This window comes from Danaus plexippus, chromosome 2, assembly GCF_018135715.1.
Source record: "Danaus plexippus chromosome 2, MEX_DaPlex, whole genome shotgun sequence".
NCBI classification, from domain to species: domain Eukaryota; kingdom Metazoa; phylum Arthropoda; class Insecta; order Lepidoptera; family Nymphalidae; genus Danaus; species Danaus plexippus.
In genome coordinates this window covers 10026026-10047366 of record NC_083537.1, presented here as the reverse complement: position 1 = coordinate 10047366, position 21341 = coordinate 10026026, and the positions used below count along the sequence as shown (strand labels likewise).

The 21341-nt window shown below is 38.2% G+C and overlaps 2 protein-coding genes across 11 annotated transcripts; both read right to left on the bottom strand.

The window, feature by feature from the left end:
* Window positions 1-9949: 9949 nt before the first annotated feature.
* Window positions 9950-16804, bottom strand: LOC116765259 (F-box/WD repeat-containing protein 5-like). Of its 10 annotated transcripts, none has more exons than XM_061521002.1 (12): window positions 16108-16804; window positions 15850-16013; window positions 15557-15758; window positions 15328-15476; window positions 15181-15254; window positions 14977-15094; window positions 14601-14899; window positions 14314-14472; window positions 13927-14170; window positions 12858-12915; window positions 12126-12368; window positions 9950-11435 (listed from the first exon to the last, which is right to left on the bottom strand). In XM_061521002.1, exons 1-9 carry the CDS (start codon window positions 16391-16393, stop codon window positions 13975-13977), a joined length of 1647 nt encoding a protein of 548 aa, XP_061376986.1. In that variant the 5' UTR covers window positions 16394-16804; the 3' UTR covers window positions 9950-11435; window positions 12126-12368; window positions 12858-12915; window positions 13927-13974. The 10 variants fall into 10 exon arrangements, with proteins under 10 accessions (XP_061376986.1, XP_061377004.1, XP_061377000.1 ...); XM_061521020.1 differs by having other exon boundaries at window positions 14349-14472; XM_061521016.1 differs by having other exon boundaries at window positions 12858-13926; window positions 14011-14170; window positions 14349-14472.
* A 2617-nt stretch (window positions 16805-19421) lies between these two features.
* LOC116779674 (uncharacterized) lies at window positions 19422-20530 on the bottom strand. The gene is made up of 3 exons (XM_032674069.2): window positions 20380-20530; window positions 19906-19997; window positions 19422-19821 (listed from the first exon to the last, which is right to left on the bottom strand). Exons 1-3 carry the CDS (start codon window positions 20471-20473, stop codon window positions 19567-19569), a joined length of 441 nt encoding a protein of 146 aa, XP_032529960.2. The 5' UTR covers window positions 20474-20530; the 3' UTR covers window positions 19422-19566.
* Window positions 20531-21341: the final 811 nt, after the last annotated feature.

The window sequence follows — 21341 nt, the reverse complement described above, 5'->3', positions numbered from 1 at the left end:
AGTTCACTTCAAACCTATACAATAAGTCATTCTGTTTATTTCGCGTGGACTTATTTTACATAATTATCTTCGTTATAAACCCAGCTACAATTCAGTGCAAACTACACAAAGATCGGACTACTACAACCAAAGTTATCAAGAATTTAGTGACACTCAGTATTAATTTTAAGAAAAATCAGTGACTTTATACATTTTCCTTTATATAAAATTTTCCAAGCCTCCCACACATCTAAACCCGTCTCCTAAATCATTTTTTCCTTGCCCTCTCTCATTTAAGATATCAAACACTTTCCTAGCACTTCAAATAAAAAAGTCAATTTTCAATTTTAATTACGTAATTCCGTTTTTACAAAAATCTTTTAAATTCCATATCTCCGCCACTTATTAACATTTTTAATTAATTCTTTCGCCATAGTTCCTTGTTTACTAATCCCTATCCATATAGACTATTTCTTCCCCTCTGGGAATCCACCCCCTCCCCCTCAACATAGTATTTTAGTTAAGTTTAAGAAACATGAGTGACTAGTGTAAGTGTAATCAAAAGACATTGCGAGCGCCAGTATGGCCCCCCCTTCCAACCCTAAGCCACTCCCGGCCTTGGCCGAGGACGTGAGTGACGCTGGCTCGCTGCACAGCGTCGTCACAGCACTCGCGCGACCATCATCACGACGGTCGTCGAAAATAAGAGTGTCACCTCCGCGGCCAAAACACACATCGTGCAGGCGGCGGAGGAGATAAGGAAGGCGATTTCGATGCACGCGAAGCTGCCTGCCTCCTCCGCCCCTGCTGACTCCCTGAACACGGCGCCCGTAGAGGACGCCATAGTGACATCGGTGCAACAGCTTGCCCGATCTATCGCGAGCGTGCAGGCCGAGCTCAAGGAGCTCAAGGCTCTGCACTCCCGCCCCGCGCAGGCCCAGCCTGCCCTCGCCGCCGCCGCTGCCCCCGTAGTGGCCGCCGCCGCTAACCCCGTAACCGCCGCTGCCGCCGCCGCCGCCTCCGTGAAAGCCGCCGCCGCCGCCGCCACCGCCCCCGCCAAGACCCGCAACGCTCGTGCTGCCCGCAATATTCCAGCCTCCGCCTCGAACCCAACCCCAACCCAAACCCCCACCTATGCACAACAAGCAAGTCGCTCGGCACAGCCCGTCAGGCGCACGCCCCCCGCTCCCGTCCAGCCCAAACCCATCCCAGTCACCCGCCCCGCCATCCTAGTCGCGACTAAACATCCCACTAAAAGTAGACAGGAGGCCGTTGAGGCCTTCAAAAAGAGCATCTCCTTCAGAGATTGCACTTATGCTCCGGCGAAGGTCTCACCGGTCTCGAACAATAAAATCAGAGTAGAGTTCCTAAGTGTTTCAACTGTACCCAACACAATGTCAGATTTAATAATAATCACCCCACCACACACAAGGCTACGTCACAGACATGCCCCATCTTACGCACCGTCAAATCCAGAACCCTGAATTCTGTCGATTATGGATCTACATCAAATTAAAATCTTGCAGTGCAACCTAGACAGATCCAAACACTCTCTTAAAGAGTTCATCACGTACTTTATCAATAGCGAACACAACGTAGCCTTGGTGTCTGAGCCGTATACGGGAAAGGGTATCGAGGTCGGGGCCGTTAGAGGGCTGGAGATCTTTCAGTTCCCTAGCGGACCTGATGGGAGGGTCAAGGCGTGCATATTGGCCAAAACCAAGACCGCATTCCTCGGGATCTCCCAATTCTCTACCCCTAACCTATGTGTGGTTCGGGCACTACACAGACACCAACAGATACTCATCGCCTCCGTCTACATCGAGCCCAGTGCCGATGAGGCGGATACACTACACTCACTAGAACACCTTCTCAGCAACAACACCAACACCCGCTGCATCATCGGTGGCGACTTCAATGGTTGGCACCCACTCTGGGGGAGCGAACGCATGAACGCAAGAGGGAGGGATATCATCGACCTCTCTCTCATTCACGATCTTCAGGTGTGCAATGTGGGCAATACACCCACATTCGAAACTATCACCCACGGCCACGCGCGCTCCTCCATAATCGACATCACACTTGTCTCGTCACTAATCTACGGACAAGTATCAGACTGGAAGGTGAACCTGGACGCTTGTCCCTCATCGCAACACAACGCAATCGACTACACATATACACACTCGCATTCTCAAAACAAATCACAGACTTCTCAACATCTCAACACAACCACCTTCCTTTACAAGAATAACAAAGCGAATTGGCGCCTCTTCAAGGAGTCAATTCTCACACAATTCACGAGCAGTGACACATCTGAATTAGACATCCAAGCACTGGACACTGGACAACTTGAGTCTCTTATCGACACCATCACCGAATGTATACACACCGCCTGCAGGGACTCCATGCCCGTCAGATCGGCCGGAGCGAAATGCAAACCTCCTTGGTGGACAGAGGCCTTAGAGGCTCACAAGCAGGAGGTCATACACACCCATCACAAATTACACGCGGCCAAGAAATCCCACCAACCGGTGGATGCCCTGGCCCGACAGCTACACACCCTCAGAGAGCGATACGCCGCCGCACTTAAAGCGGAGTCGACCGCCCACTTCAAGGAATTCTGTGAACTCCAAACGAAGGAGAATGTCTGGTCTCTGACCAACAGACTTCTCAGGGAATCGGCTCCACGACGCCCACCAGTCACGCTTAAGGTCGGCGACCGCTACACCACAGATACAGCCGAAACCGCCAAAGCCCTACTTGACCATTTCTACCCTGACGACTCAACAGACACGGACGTGAGACTTGATGACTTACGGGCTCACATGAGGGAACTTCCTGAGACTCCGGATGACCCCCCTTTTACTGAGGGGGAGATTCTGGAGGCACTCAAGGGAATGCACCCGAAAAGAGCACCCGGACTCGACGGACTGACCTCCGACATCTGTTTACAGTTTTTCCGACTCTTTCCCAAACTCATGACAGACATCATGAACAGATGTCTGCCACTCCAACACTTTCCTCGACAGTGGAAGAGGGCATACGTTAAGATCATCCCAAAACCAAACAAGACTGACCATACCGACTTGACAGGCTACAGACCGATTGGTTTGCTGCCGGTGTTCGGAAAGCTTCTCGAAAAGCTCTTTATCGGCCGGGTGACTTACGCCGCGGATAAGGCCGGTAAATTGAGCAAGAAGCAATTCGGATTCCGGCCACAGACTAGCACGACGGCTGCTATCTACGCAGCCATTGACTCGATTAAAAGATCTAAGACTGACAAACTACTCACAGTCGCCGTCTCTCTAGACATAAAGGCCGCCTTCGATAACGCTTGGTGGCCTGCCCTTTTCCACAGACTCAGGCATATCGGCTGTCCACTAAACATCTACGGACTCATTCACAGTTACACACAAAACCGCACAGTCATGCTTGACCATTCCGGCTCCAGGGTGTCTAAGACCATGTCCAAGGGCTGCATCCAGGGTTCGACCTGTGGCCCTCACCTATGGAATATTATCCTCAATGAGCTCCTGGAAATCGAGCTGCCTCCGGGCTGTCAACTCCAGGCCTTCGCGGATGATGTTTTGCTGGTTGCATCAGCGAAAACCGCGTCTGATTTGCAGGTTAACATTAACTCTGCACTTCACACAATCACCGGCTGGGGCAAAGGAGTCAAGCTCTCTTTTAGCCCCGCCAAGACACAGGCTTTAGCATTCAGCGCCAAAGCCAAACAAATACTCATCACCATGGACTCGCACACAATTCACTTCCAGAAGAGCATCAAGTTCCTTGGTGTGATTCTGGATGATAAACTCAACTTTCGCGAACACATCAACCACATCGTCTACAAAGCAACAAAAATTTTCAACAGACTCTCCTTCTTCTGCAGACATACATGGGGGGCCCACCCAGAAAACATACGCATTATATACTTGCAGGTGATCCAGCCTATCATTACATACGCAGCCGGAGTGTGGGGACATGTGGCCGATAAGAAGTGCGTGAGGAAGAAACTCCTGTCTATGCAGAGAGCCTTCGCCCTAAAGGCCATCAGAGGATTCAGGACAGTGTCCACCTCTGCTGCTCTCGCACTCGCCCTGTTCACCCCCCTGGATCTTAAGGTCAAAGAGGCGAACCGGGTCGAAGCTACGCGCCTCACCGGCTCGTCCCCACTACTTCCGGCTCACATCACACTGGAGTCTCCAACTCCTCCACATCTTCTCCTTCATCCAGCCCACAGACAAACATACGACTCACACACGTTCTGGACCCAAAACGAGGTCCAGGAATTCCAGTCAAGAGCTCACCCTAACACCACCCACACCTTCACCGATGGGAGCAAACCTGAGGATGGTACAGTCGGGGCGGCCTTCGTCAGTTATGATCGAGGACGCAATCCTGTCAGTAAGAAGTTCAAGCTCCACAACAGTTGTACTGTTTTCCAGGCTGAACTTCTAGCCATCCTCAAAGCTTGCGAATGGGCCTCTTCCAACCAACATACACGCACGGTTATTTATTCAGATAGCAGCGCTGCCATTCTCGCCATCCAGAACCGCAGTAACACACACCCCTTGGTTGCGAAACTACACTCGACAGTACACCACACGTCCGGGTCCATCGAGTTCGCGTGGGTCAAGGCCCACGTGAGCATAGTGGGGAATGAGGCTGCAGACACCGCTGCCAAGCGGGCGGCTAAGCTTCACAAAGCCCCGGACTACACACAATTTCCTATCACCTTTATAAAACACTATACACGATCACTCCACGCCTCAGTTTGGCAGTCCTGATACGAGAGCGAGCCACAAGGACAACACACTAAACAAAACTTCCATACAATTAAACACATCATTAAATTACAGTCACTTGCATACACAACACACATTCACTTACCCAAAAAAAAAAAAAACTCACAGGACCCGCCTACACAAAACAATACTTACACTGGGTTAAGCACACGGAAGATGCTGACAGTCCGTGTGATGGCACTACGGTGCAGTCAATGGATCACATGCTCAAGGACTGGCCGAGGTTCATCGCTCCGAGATCCGACCACCGGGTAATCTACAGCCACGCCGGGGTCTCTCCGTTCAACATGGCCTCCCTTCTGGAGGACAAAGCAGCAACCTTATCTTTCATAAAATTTTCCGAATATGTGATCAACAACCTCAAAGCTTTTAACAACACCTAACCTCAATGTAAATATTTCTCTGTTTCTTTCATACTCCATTTCAACTTTAAATTATGTATCAAACTAATTATTAACATTTAAATACAAATCTCTACACTTTGGCTGTCACAGTTATATTTTATAATGAGCAATAAGTAATTTATTGAATTGGATTTACTCTTCTTTTTTTTTTATTCATATTCACTATCACCAGTATTCATTAGCCATAAGAAATTTTGTTTACATTTTACTCCACCCTTTGTTTATAATGTAAATTAATTGTCTCTTTATGCCTTTACTGTTTTTTTTTTTGTCGGCTCAGACTCTTAGACTTTAAGTTAGTAAGAGTTTCACTCATCTGTCATCCACATTATCACCCTTTGGCACTTGGGAGCTGAAAGGCCGCTGTATCAAATCGCAAAAGTCCTCAAGCCCCTCGGGCTCTTCAATCAGCATATCATTTAGTTTTAGTCGCGTGTCCTATTTTTAAACAACATTTTGAAATTCATGTGTCTTATTACTACCCTTTTTGTTTTATTTACCCAATGTGTACAAAAATTTATGTACCTGTAGTCATTATATTTAGAAAAAAAAAATACCTTTATCAAATCCAAAAATCAAGGATCCTTTCCGGAAAAATGTCTTCACAATAATAGGACCAGGGTCGGGAGACACAGATTCATTATCTAATCTTGCAGTTAGTAATTCGCTGTAGGTTGAAGGCTTTGGTTCAGAATTTAACGTGTGATCGGCATTTAACTTCTTTTTCTTGGTGACATTCCTAGGTACTTTTGTCTTGCGATTATCAGAACAAATAATCTCTGCTCTTATTTGTTTCATTTAACGAAAAAAAAAAGAAGTGAGCTTTGGAAGTTTTTAGGTTTTTTTTTTTTTGTGAACTGTATTTTTTTTGGTGAACCACATAAATATACACTTCAACAATGTCTAGGGATATTATATGAAAGACTTCTTAACATAAAAACTATTTACTGTATAAAAAAAAGTTTTTATATAAAATATTTATAATTTGATAACAGAAGAATAACTTTTCCTGCACTTGAAAAAAACCTGGGACCTGATACAGCTCGATTTGGATAACTTAATTGCCGAACTCTAATTAATGTTAGGGGAGGAACTTTAATTAAATGCCTTTTTTTGTTATTTTATGACTTTAATTTTCATAGTTTCCTACATAAAATCAATTATCTATAAAGTAAAAATTACACCCAAAAATAAAATCACAAAAAATTAATTAAAAATCTTTGAAACATCTCTTTTAATGTATTGCAAGTATAAACCACAATATAAACTTCAATTTCATATAAAATTGTTTTAACAAAATATATAGAGAATTTCCTATAATAAGCTAAAAATGAAATATCCCTAGGCATTGTTGATGTGTGTATATTCGTTTTGACATAGTAGTGTTTAAACGAACAGCAAACTATCAAATCAAAAGTTCTGTTTATCTGTCTCAATTTTAAATACAAAAAAAGAAACAAACTAATCTCACTTATAACAGAGTGAAAAGTTATACCTCATTCGGGGATTCCCCCGACCTCTGGCAAATTCGACATTTCGGGAGGCCTTGTTTTGACGATTCAGCTAGAGACGGGAGACGGGTCACTGACCGGCCAAAAACGTGCAGTTGGCAGTTGGGATAATTGCGAATTCGTATTATTGAGTGTTGTATTATTAGCAATATAATTACATAGTTTGTACTACTGTGTTTAGTTTTGTGAATGTTGCCGCTCTGTTTGTCTACCTACTTTTTAGATTTATTATAACTTAAGTCGTGTCTAAGATTAAATAAGGTTTTTGTACGTTCACCGATATTAGAAGTATTTTATTTTATTACAACATTGAGGTTCAAAAACATGAGCTACTACTGTTGGTTGATATATTAAAAAAATAAAAAAAATAATAATAATATTAAAAAAATAGGCACAAATTTTCTGAGAATTTATAAAACTATATAAAATGTTATATTTTTATAAGTACGCAGTAATATATATATTTTTTTATTGAAATTCGTGAATGTTAGATAGTTATATATTAGATATTTTGTAACTTTTGTAACTTCGAGGCGCGAGCCTTTTGCTCTCCTCCAATAAAACCTTTAACATATAAACGGTATGTAGATGACACCTTCACAATATTAAATAAAAATAAAACATCTGCTTTTCGGAACCACCTTAGTTATATCAATAGCAAAATTCCGTTTACTATAGAATTAGAGGCAAATAATTCTTTAGCTTTCCTTGATATACTTGTCATTAGCAACCCTGACAATACTTTGGAATATACTGTTTGTAGGAAACCCACACATACGTAAAGTTATCTCAGTATCAGTAGGCTACTGTTGGTAAATCTTTGTTACAGAGAGCTCAACATCTTTGTGATGCTGACAACCTAGAGGCTAAGCTGCAGCATGTAAAACATGCTCTCATCACCAACAACCTGCTCTTGCCTCACCAGCATCGCAAGAACCACTTGAAGCCACCCACAGCTGAGCGACAACCTGCAATATTACTATATGTGAAGGGAGTTACTGACAGAATAGGCAACATCTTGAAGAAGGTTTCGATCAAGACTATTTACAAACCACATAATAAAGAGAGGTAATTCTTGAGACCTATCAAGAGTGCCAATCCTTTGCAACAAGCGGGTGTATACAAACTCGATTGTGACTGTGGATCATTGTTATCAATCGGACAAACAAAGAGGAGCATTCGTACAAGGGTGACGGAACACATCTCTGACATCAAAAATCGGCACGCGTCCAAGTCCGCAGTGTGTCAACACACAATGGACAAACCAGGCCACTATATTCTATTTGATAAACCACAAAACCGCGCTCGTGAAAACAGGACATACCAAGGTTAATCCGCGAGGCTATTGAAATTAAAAAACATCCCAATTTTAATAGAGAAGATGGCTGGAATCTATCCAACACCTGTCACCCCCTCCTTAAAAATATAAAATCCCATGTCCTTGACCACACCACAGGACCTCGCGACACCGAGGCGCATTTTGCCGGCATCCAGAGCGGGACGCCAGAAAATTAAGAAATCGATGGCGGTAGATGATAAATAACAGGTCCAACTGACAGACATTCACATCAAACATCGGAAGTATGTAGTTTTAACATAAAAATAAAGCACGCGTATTATATCCGAAAAATATTAGTTTCATTTATATGATTATTATATCATAAAAATTGCAAGTTTTCATCTTTATATGCAATTGTATATAAAGAAGATTTCATAGGTAAGTATTTGTCACATCCAACGACTAAGATGTGAGTGAACGGTAATTAACGGTAATTACTGTGATCGAGGGTTTGACTGTCAATTTCACACATGATTTTTTTCATGTCACAAAACGTTAATTTCCAACGTCATAACGGAAATCTCAAGTACCGGTCAATTCGCATCTGTAGGTGCAGTTTGACCTTGAAATCGGAGTGTTTGCGTGAGTGATCGCTGGATGTGTACTAGTGTACGTAGTAAATTAGGTCGGATGCGTCCGGAAATATTATTTATTCATACGGAAGAGCCATATTCATCGATATAATGGCGTAGTGTGTGCCACTTAAATATCTTCTTATAAGGTTACTAATTTGTGAAAAAAAACTTATGTAAAGATGGTATTGGGCGCAGCGTAAGGGAAAGGGAATGTAGGACTCTAACTATCCTTACCCGATTGGGTACACGTGTGAGGGCGAACGATGTTGTCGGACTTATGCGAGCTTTAAGATATTACACTGCAAAGAATTTGCTTTGTTGTTTTGATTAGATAAACATAAGCAATTTTTTGGGTGTTTTTGGGTGTCCGAGTACAAATAAGTTTACTGATAGTTTTGTTTAACTTTAGAATAGGTACATTGTATCAGTACTAGTATTTATCTACTATAAAAAACTTAGGTAGTTTTTGTCAATTTTATTCAGTTAAGTTCCTAAATAGGTAATTACGAGTAGATCAGGTTATTTTCATTAGTTTTATCATTGGGAGAAATTAATTTGTTTTTTTTGTTCCTGTCTATCTTCATAGTATGTACTTAAAATTTTGTCGTTGTGTTTTTTAAGCAGAAAGAGTTGCGGGTAACAGTTTTCTATATTTCTATATTTTTGTAATTTTTTGTTAAGTACATATAAGTATGTAGAAGTGTAATTAGATTAAGGTTTAAACTAGTCCTAGTTGTTCATAATCCTAACGGACTTGGCTTCCTAACAAATTCCTGTCTAATTTAACTTGTACAATCAAATCCTAGCGTGTAAACTTCAATAACTAAAGTATGGGTTAGGCTTGTTATTCAGTCTCTATATCTTATTTACGTACAACTGTATCAGGATATCAATTTGACCGATAATTGTTATTATAACAACCTTTTTACAGTACCTTAGCCGGAAAAAAAAGATACTCCGGTAGGTACATGTATTTTTTCCTTCAAACTCTTCATCTATTAGCATTATAAGCCCTTATGCCATATTGAAAAAACATAATTTACTATCTAAACACAACATTTTAACCCCTGATGAATTTTCGCATAAGATAGCTTACATTAAACAAGCGCTTCTCCAAAAAATTGAGAACATTATTACCTATTGCTGCTAGGTCAATCGCATAAATTCAAGATCAGTATGCGTTAATACGAAAGTACTTGAAATCGTTTATTAAATAATATGGTATCAAAATTATTATACTTAAAATAAAGTAGTTAAATGTTTTTTGTTTCAACCAAAAAGTGAAAGTATTTAAAAATATAGGTACCGAAACATATTCTCGTAATAACACGACTTAAAATATTGATTTTTATTATTCAAAATTCACCAAAATTTTTTTCATTCTCTTTACATGGTCTGAAAAGAACACACAGCTATGGAGGTCATACCGTTAATGCTTGTAATGAAGAACGTAGATTGTACTCACAAAGTCATAACCCAATAGTTTGTATTAAATCCGTCTTAGAAAATCGTTTATTTGAAGGCCCACATGGATTGTATGGTTTTTGAGGAGTCGATGGTTTTCGTGCTCCTGTAAAAGAGGGAGCCTCTCCTCTTGGTCCCGCTTCTTTGTCGCATTTGCGTTTTGAGGTTTTGCTGTCAGATTCAGTTGATTTTTCTGAGGAATGATTTTGTTCGCTGTTTCGACATCCTGTTATTTTCTTTTGTAGGTTTTTAATGGACAACCAGGAACTGTTAGAGTCATTAGAAGGTGATGACAATGTTCTTGTACAATCAAATTCAGATGTAGATGACTTTCCACATATGTTAGACTTCCTTTTGTCAAAGTTAAGTGATACATGAACTCGAACAAAATCAGAAGCTGGAGGAATCTTCAGCTCTATTACGCCCATACCTAGAGAACTAACATCTTTACTTTGTTGTTGAGGTAACACTACTCTTCCAAGACCAGTTTCTTTCAGCTTTGATCTTTCGAGCAAAATAGATTTCAATCTATCACTCTCCGATTCACTGGACGAATTAATGGATTTAATGTTATTTTTGTTTTCAATCGATTTTTCAGTACATACTTTGGAATGTAGTTGATGACGCGAACCACAAGGTTTGGGACACAAGTTTTCTGAACGTCGTCGTAGACGTTCTGTTAAGGAAGGTTCCTTACATTGTCCTGGAGTTGCAGCGGGTGGTGGTAAGCGTGTACACCAACTTTTATCACCAGCATATTCTGCAGCTGTACCAGAAGGTGCCCGTGTGCAAGTTTTTCTAGGACAAACACTGTTGCTCCCTTTTATTGTCCCAATAATACGCGACGTCAGACTTTTCTTAGATGGAGTCTGTAGAAGTGTTTTCGCAGGGCCTGAATTCTCATTTTTGATATTTGTTTTCAAGACATCTGATTTCTGATTAAAATGTGAATTTTGACTACGATCTATTTCCACGAATACACGTGGATTATGTGCGCAAGGGTCTGAGTACTTGCCTTGGCTTATCTTACAATTGTCAGCTGGCTCTAGATCTACAGGACAGGGCGGAGGTGGTATTCGACATGGGCCGCATTTAAGTTGTGAGCTTTTCTGTTTAGAAACAGCGTAATCACAACCATCTGTGGCGCGCATGCACTTCCGCTCTCCAACAAGTTGATAAACAGCGGTCTCATACTTAGGTGCTGGTTTTTTTTCTGCTACTTCACGTTCGTAGTCTAAACGTCGAGAGAATTCGGCTGCTGCAAGGCGCCTAGCTACGCGATCTAAGTTATCACCACATTTTTCATGTTGTTTATGTTTACATTCACCCGTTTCACAGTGGGAAACACTGGTCTTCTGAAAAAAACAAGTAAATATATAAATATTTGTAGAAATATATAAATATTTGTAGAAGTCCCGAAGACGGTTTCAGAAATATTTAAGTATGTATATATATTATATATTTCATTAAATGTAAAAATTATTTATACAAGTCAATAATACAGTATTTATATAAGTACGGTAAAATCCTTGTAGTCATTTCAACCGCTTCCAGGAGATCATATGTGAACTTGGTTCGTGATTCAAAATTCGCCTTTAACTTATAAATTACTATAAAAAAACTGTTATCGCTGTTAATGAGATTTAAGACTTTCGCGAGTTATGGTTGTTTTTATTTCTATATTACAAAATAAATTTAAAGATACAACTCCTAATAATTAAGTTCCTCAAGTGAAATGAAATTATTTAGCAGGTTATTTTTTCTAGGTTCAAGCTCCCAAAAGTTAGTTTAAAAAATGTTACAGATATAAAATAAAATGAAGAATGATTATTATTTAAATAAAACTAATATTTTTCGAGTAAACTACGCGTGATTTGTTTTTGTAAAAAACTACATACTCCCGACATTTCGGTTGCTTTTCAGCAACCGTGATCAAGGGCATTATTATTTTATGAAAAAATGATTATCGCTTAAAGAAATTTAAATATTTAAGCCTACTTTTCAGATAAAAGTAAAATTGATAGTTCTTTTGTAATAAATATTACTTTTTCACTGGCATGTCGGCAAGTCTTGGAGCAGTTTGGAGGTGAAGGGGAGCACGGGGGTCTCTGACCAATAGGTGGTGCGCAACACACTTGCTTGACTCCGCGAGTGGCGCTGGTAGGAGGGGCAGGACGACAAGCGGGCTGGGGCTTAGACTCACACGGAGGACACACGGCTGGTTCCGGGAATGTGCAGGACCCGCCGATACCACCCGGACGAGTCACTTCTGACAAACTTCGTGTGATCTAAACAAAGCGGTGTATTTATTTACAAAACTTTAAAACCGTGTCATAAAATTTCAAGTGAGCAAAAACCGATACTTAAACTTGAAGTTTTACAAACTCTTATGCGATCAGTTTGATGTTCTAAGAATATGAGTATGATTAATTTGTTTCAAAGTCTCGATCGTTGAGTAACAGAAGCGACCCCTATTGTTTGTTTACTCATTAAAGTTCTTTTAAATGAAACTAGTATTATTCGGATTTACTACGCGGATTTTATTATTTAAAAACTACATAATCCCGACGAGGTGTCACACCTCGTCTGCCCGTGATCACGGTTGCTGCTAAGTAACCGAAACGTCGGGATTATGTAGTTTTTAAATAATAAAATCAGCGTAGTAAATCCGAATAATACTAGTTTCATTTAAATGAATACTCGCGAAAATCTTAGATTTCATCATTAAAGTTCTTTTTCTTGTTATTTTATATATTGTATAAACAATGTTTACTCACTAGACGTGTAGTATCAGCGTGCCGAAGTACAGATCGGGATACAAAAACCACTGCCATGCTGTGTGTGTAACAGTTACTTATTAAGAATGTAATTTCTCAATTAGTTTTTTCGAGGGCCAAATACGTTTGAAACTGGTGGGCTATGAAATTTCATATTTTTGTTTAATTTAGAAAGAGTTTCTACTAAAATTATCCACAATGCAAAATAGTTCCGTAGTATCCAATATTTGTATCTATTAGATAAATATATATATTGCGTCATGTAAACCGGTAGAGGGCAGCTGTCAGTCAGTTGTATAAAAAGCCGTGACTCGGACCGTCGCGTGGCGCGGAATGTATTTTCTAGACTGAAATATTAATGTTTTTGATCTCTATAACCAATAACCGATATCTCCTTTTTTATTATAATATGTTTACGTAACACTGGATATTTAATTTTAAATTTGAAAGTTTTCCTATTCCAGAGAAAATAATCATTCAACGTTTGTATAAATAAATTTAAATAAAGAGAAGTAAAAGAAATGAAAATTTATTTCTTTTGAAGTATTTGTAGGACGTAGTTTTGACGACATTAATTTTAAAAATAAATATAATAAGTCACATAAATGTAATCAAGGATTTTTTTTCTCACGTTACATTAAAGTATAATCAAACTTTTTAAGAGTCTCGACAATATCAACATTTCTTAAAGGATTCTATATTTTACACTCCTAAAGGTATAATTTAAAATAGCGGAAGCTTAACATTAGTAGGTAGAACTAAATGTGAAGAATTAATTTAAATGACATGTCGTTTGTTATTGAATTACTATAAGAAAAAAGGTTTAATTATTTTAATAAAAAAAGTCAAACGTATTAAACCCAACAAACAATGCGGTTAATAATTTAATAATCTTTAAATAAGATCAGACACAAACATTTTAAATATATATTTCAAAAATTATAAACAGGATGTTTTCTAAAGGTTTACTCATTATACATATTTTTAGTTCAATATAATATATTTATCAATTAATTACTAATCGACATTATATTTAAAGTAAAGTTCAGTTAATAAGAGTTTTCCATACCTGAAACGAAAATAATACATCCATGTAGCAGTAATACTTTGTGGACAATTAATGATAAAAACAGGATTTATTATTTATTCTCACAAAGAGCTCCTCGCTCGTGAGTACGAGCAAGGAGTGGATGTTGTTGGAGGGAGGTAGGAGCAGAGCAGCCAGCGCTGGAGACTCGTGGCAGAGGGACGGGCCACGAGTGGCGCTCATCACGGACCACACGCACACAAGGGGGGACCCGCGGCCCAAAGGACTGGAATAAATTTTATAGAGATATGTGTTACACTTATAATGTTATCTCGTTATTCATACTGTGCTTTAACATAATTCATTAAAAATATATTTTTATTAAATAAATAAACAAACAAATAATATAAAAAAAAATATCCAACATACGATATGAAATAGTAATCGTCAACTGTGGGCATTACATAGTGTGGTGGCAGTGAGAGCTCGGACCGGGTCATGTGGTGAGGTACATGGAGGAGTGGGAGTAGTCCCGGTAAAGAGAGACACGCTGCGCCCCCTGCCGTGGTCACCCACATACAACCCCCTCTTTAATAGAAAAATGCAGGGAGTTACTCTCTTTTAAAACACCAGGTACTCTCTTTTTAAACACCATCTCCAAAATTATCTGAATTTATTTCGACAATATACAATAATCTTAATATTACTGTACCTACCTAGGATGAAAAGTGAATCCGAAGATTTGAGCGAATAGGTTACAAACGGCTGAAGGTGGAGAACAGAGTGCTCGAATGGTTTGTTCATCGGGAGGTTCGTCAGGTTCAGGTGGGAGAAGCGCCCTCTGGCGGTGACGGTGAAGACGCTCGGAGAGAGCGTCTTGGACACTCACCCGGGGGAGGGTGAGAGCACGCGGCAATATCCAGGCCTGAACCGCATTCGCTTCGCCCCGCACACTACCCGCCGCTCCACACGCCACTACCAGTAATCGGGACGACTTTTCTGCTTTATCACATTTCTACCAAACCCATCCAGATTTTTTGTTGTTCTCAACTATAATTAGTACAATTATTATAATATGAACAGGATACCAACCGGATGTAGCGCTCGATAGTAAGAAGTTGTTGGCTCGGTGATTTTGTCAATTTCAACATCTAACTCTTTTTGGAACCACGCGCATTCATTAGTCGGTACCGTGATGGTTGACACATGTCTGGTAGAATAAATATTAATGTAAATAAATATCAATTACTTTTTAAAATGAGCTGTAATGTTATTTAATATTTAAACAGGACTTACGTTACTTGTGTAGATGCTTCGTTATAAATTCGCATCAATGGTGTGGTGACACCTATATGTTCGGATTGTGTTTCCTGCAAAAGACTCGGTTTATTTAAGTAGTTTGGAATAGTAAATCTTTTATTTCATTCTTGACCAAGAGTTCACCTGTGAAGCGGCCGTAAGCCATACAGTGGTACAAGCGATACCGGGCGCTAACCACTGTAGTTGTAGTGCCAGAAATGAGGTGTCGTCCACCCAGCAGCCACCGCTCGACCCGCACGAACTCCTACAGATAGTCGTTTTCTTCCATTCTTCTAGAAAACGCGTGGTACGGAAAGATTAAATTATTTTTTTGTAAAACATTAATAATAGTGAGAATGATAGTGTTTGATACCACTAAATTCAAGAACGAGCAACTCGCTGCGGTCGGTGAGTGCTAGTTGTCCCATGACTAGTAGACGGCGGGTGCTCGGAGCCCATTGCACCTGTCCTACCTTGGTCCACGATGTGGTGACTATTCCTCCCCAACGGACAACCCACTTAGAAATGTTTTGTAAACTGTTTAATTCCATGTTCTCATTTATATTCTCCCAAACCTGAAAGATGAGAATATATTTTTTAATATCTTGTATATAATTTCAGAAATAAACTTTGCATGCTAATTTTCATTTTACGTCTTTAACTCACTGTTAGTTGAATGTCTTCATCGACTAGTGCGAGATAGAGGTTAGAAGAATGTAATGAAGCTGAGATCAATGATGCAGAGTGCACATCGGAGGCGCTCAGTGCAGATCGACGCCACTGTACTATCGAACGATAATACTCTTTCCGCCAACAACATGGAATGGCCCCTGAAAAGTGAAATGAGCCCAAGGTATTGATCGTGTATCATTGTTTGACGCAGCTTCAATTACAGTTACAGAAAATGTTATGAAAATTAATTACCGTTTTCATCTAAAGTTTTTTTTATCACCTTTTGTCTAAGAGATCGTAAAAGTTGGGGAGTAGCATTAGGTAGCAGGAGACGTCTCCAAAGAACGTCATCGAGAGACGCACGCCGCCAAGATTGACTCACGCCACCGCACCGCCAGAGATCTCGCGCAGGGAGATGACAAAACACGCAGCGCAAAACCACGGCGGTGCAAGCCTCGTCTTCGCCTTGACCCTGCCACGGTCTTCGGTCACTATTTAGATCATAATGATTTAGATTGCCTTTATATTCACGCGCCATCTTCTTTAGGTTCGTCGACACTGTTCGTCGCTTGTGAAACAATCTACTTTTAGCTAAACGGAGCCATCCGTGTGACTGTTTATTATTAGTCACGCTCAGATGACGTCAATTTCATAGTTTCAAGCGGCGTATTTTAGTTTTGTCTGAATTTCTTTAATACAATGTAAAATAAGATCAATTTGGATGTGACTTATTGATTCAAAGAGATCATTAACGTAAATGTATAAATTTATAATAGATGACCATGAAGTTTAAAAATTATTTGAGAAATGAGATCTAAGACTTTCGCAAGTTTTATTCATTTAAATGAAACTAATATATTTTCGGATACACTACGCGGATTTTATTATTTTAAAACTACATAATCCCGACGTTTCGGTTACTTTTCAGCAACCGTGATCACGGGCAGACCAGATGTGAATTGAAATGTAACACATATAATGTACTAGAAATGTGTCAGAATATCTGTCCGTTTACATATATTATTTTACATGATTCAACAGTGACATTTCTTCAATAGACCTTTGTCTATTTATCTCTATGTGTCTTCTTAAAAGCTTGTTTCATGAAATATATTTTTAATAGTTCTTGTTTTAATACATACATCAAAATATTTTTATGAAATTTTTTGAAACTGATATATAAACGTGAGTATGAAGGAATTACAACTCTTGCAGTTTGCAGAAAAATATAGTGCCTATAACAATTAGCATAGCAAATACATAGATGCGTCACAATGAATAACAAATGTATCAGCAACTTAACGACATTACCAAATACAATTTAATTTTAACAATAAACAGAATTACAGAATGCTAGACAAAGTAAATAAAAAAACCACAGAATCTAGGTCTGTAGAACCATTAACAAAATCCTGTTTTCAAAATGATAGGTAACATGTAATTGTTTACAATAAAAACATTTTTTTTCTTTTTAGTAGTTATCGATGTTACTTTTTTACATCGTCAGAACATCGCTGTAAATTATTTGTTTCGTTCCTTTAACTACCTCATAAGACATGTGACCTGCACACATTGAGGGTTTAATCTCAATTTTAAAAAACTCGGTTTCCTTGGGAAAAATATCATCAACCATAATAAAGCAAAAGTGATAGGAAAATAATTCTATGTTTATTTTATTCATATCCTAAACTTCGCACATAATTGGTTATCATCTTTTGTGCAGCCGTTTTTGTGAAAATTCACAAACTTTAAAACGAATTCATTTGAATATTTAATTAGAGTACATTTACTATATATTATATAAAATGAGACGAATCCTCTTAGCATTCAACAGATGCACCGTGCGGGTCCGGGTCCTTTGATCTCAGTATTTACGAAAATAAAACGATAAAATATTTAGTCGTCAAGTAACATTTTATTCATTTACTGTATATATTTTAGTATATATGTACATAAATTTTTATTATTAAATGAACCAAAATATACTTATCTTAACTATAATCCTCTAGCTACCTACAGGTCCGTTCACTGTCGCTGCCAGATTACAACCCCACTGTCGCGGCGATGAGCAGTTATTTGTAGATCCTACCCACACTAATCGGTAATCAAAGATATTTTTAATTTTTAAAAATGTTTATATTTCATTACGCTTAAAGTGTAAAAACTGATAATATATGTTTAAATATAATAAATTTATTTAGTTAATATTATGCAAAAATATGTTTAACAGTAGTCAACCAAATGCATAATATTAGTATTGGTTTTAGTTCCAAAATGAAATTGCAGGTCAGAAGGTCATTGCACGCATCAACATCCCGGTAGAAAAATGGGTGAGAAAAAGGAAAGGCAACGGGCTTTCTCATCGGGATGAAACGCTACCATTCAAGACTACTTCTCCAATCTTCTGTGAGAGGGCGGTGCTTCCCCGGTCGAGCCAGCCCATGTTCGAGCTGCAGTAACTTGACCACAGCTAGGCTCATTTTGTATTGTTTAAAAAAAGTATCGAATTATTTAAAACTACCAAATTAATATATAAGTAAAATATTATCAATACGTAATAAATTACAGCTTACCACTGTTACAATTTATTCTTTTTGTTTTTATAAATCCATTATCTTTGCTTAGATTACCTGGTCAATAATCATTTATTATATTCTTTTTATGTCGGATGAAATACATAAATTTTTGAAATTTATTAATTTTAATATTCCTCTTTGTAAAATTAAAGTAAGTTATGCCTTTGAAGTGTCATTATATTATTTTTTATTTAGTTTTTACCTTAACTCGGTGTACGTACTGCAGAATGAGTCTTAAATTAAATTCTAACGGCCACATACTTATATTTTTATTCTTTCATATCAACTTTAGGAGTTTTATTTGAAATTTTATGATTTGTTTTTCCTTTTTCGAAATTTCCATACATATGTAGGTTTTTTTTAAATATGTATTCCTGATAGACCTGCGGCTTTGACAGTGTCACCAAGAGTGTGGGCTAGTGCGGCTCGTTACGAGGGCGCCTAAAGAGCCCCTAGTTTAAGTACGTTCTAGAACATGTAGAAGGTATTGCCAGCAGCAGCCCTCAATGCCCTGTCGCGAGGGACATGCGGAAGCGAGAATGAGACGCCCTTGTCGTTAAGTGCAACATGGGTGTTTATTTTCCCCAAAAAAATTACTGATTGAAAAAATCAAACTTGGACTTGGAGATTTTATTTTTGTTTACTATTTCAGCTGAGGTACATTTGTTGAAACGGTTGCCATCCCATGATATTATCTTTATATTTCTCACAATAATATGTTAGCTTATACTTTCACAAAACAAAAAGCAAAGCTGCTTAAAATCACTATCTGATCGAATTAAAATTTAAATTTAAATCTATATTTAAACCCGAATTTAACACGTCAATTGGATAAATTAATTTTGTTCATAAATAAATACTGTCGATAAGTATTCTAAACAACTTCCCTTCCAGCGCTCGGTTGACACTCATTTATCTGCTTTTTCTGTCATTGAGTTGACCTTTATAGCTATCAAATTAACTTCCATAACGTAGGGAATAATAAAGTCATTTACTTTTTTCAATTACATATTGTTTTTTATTGTTATATATATTTGCTTTCCAACACTATTCTTTCGAAGAGAATGAGGTTTAAAATTTAACATTTATTATTTTCCATAATTATTCTCTTGTTGTGCTTGAAGAAAACCCACCGCTACTGGTTATGATCCATAGTAGGAGCCGGGGGTAAGAATCTTATGGAACGTCTTCTTCGTTTATGTTCATTAAAGACGACACAGGATGTCAAAATCTGAACCTCCGCTTCCTGATCACAGCGTCCAAGTTCGTTGCGAGCTCGGAGGACGGTCGCGTTGTGAAGACCGTTTTCGATGTTGATATTAGGAAAAGGGGTATGGTCCTTAACAATGACTTCAACGCTGCCTGCGTTTTGGTAGGGGCAGAGAAGACTCTGAGGATTAACGCCAATTAAGATTACATACTGATCAATAGTATAATATAACAGGTAATATTTTGTGTGACATCATATTCTTACTTTATCAATAAAGCCGCTACATTGGCCGTGGGGAATTATCAAGAAGTCGGAGCTACCAGGCAAATAGATTCCCTTTTCTATAAAAGCTTTTCCTGTAACATAAATCAATCTTAGTTTTACAAATAATTAATTTACATAAACTATTACTAGTCATTAATAAGAAGGAAACGTTATTTGTGACTGATTTAAAAAATAAAGATACAATTCTTGTGTACACTCTTCAAACTTATCTAATTTTATAACATTGGAATCGCTCTAATCTAAAATGGACATTAATTGAAGTGTGAAATTAAGATGCTCTACCATAAATATCTTCCGAATCAGTCATTTTGTCTAACGTACATAAAAGTCGGGTCTGATACAACATATGGCGTTGATTAATAAGGTGAGTTATATTAATTTTAATGCTATTTAAATTAGTAGTTCAGCATCGGTCAGTTAGCAGACGCTTGTATTAAATAAAATACAACTTACTCTTAGATGAGCTTGAGACATACAATTGGAGTGAACTACTGTACGTCTCATGAACCATTATCATCAAGCTGACACTCAACACACACAACAGCATCTTTTCGGGTCTGCTACAATCGCAAATGAAAACTATTAGCTCTCTGCCACACGTTATACGATAAAATAGCAATATATCCTTGAAATAATACGCTCATTAGTTAATCCGAAAAATGTGCATTTAAATATTTTAATTAGGTCATTTTTTAGAGCTTAAGAATTCTGTACACGAGAAAAATTACAAAAATAGGTGTATTTTAACATAAAATTATTTTATACAGAAAACTAAGACGAGTATCTCTTAAGAGTTACAACATAACTTTTAAAAGGTAATTAGTGTAAGTAAAAAATAAGAGTTATAAATAACAGGTTGTGAGTCAGCAACTGAGCTCACGGCGGAGAGCAGGCTGCGGTCTGCAATTAATCTTCGTCTGCATTATCGTTGTTATTAGCTGCTTCGCTGATCAGATGTGATTTATGAATTATTTTATGGTTTTACAAAATTCACGTTTCTTTTTCTATATAAATTTTCTTAATAAGCAATCGCAATATAGATAGACATATTTATCATTAACGACCCTCTTTCAAGAAAAACATGAACTCCGACTTTAATATCGTATACATACCATATGTATAAAACATTTGTAATAAATAATAGAAAAAGAAATGCACATAATGACAACAAATAGCAGTGTGGGAGTGCACTTATAATACGATAAGGCGAATTTATCGATCGGTCTTGCTGCATAACGCGAGGGCATTTATTTATGTAATTCTTTTTATAATGATATTCGATACCTTCATGTTAAGAATTATTAATTTATTCTAATGTAAAATTTATTTAATATAAATGTCACTTTTCAACATTCCAGTTATAAGCAAAGTGTAAATAAAGATTAATAAGTGATTTATACTTTATACATTAATAG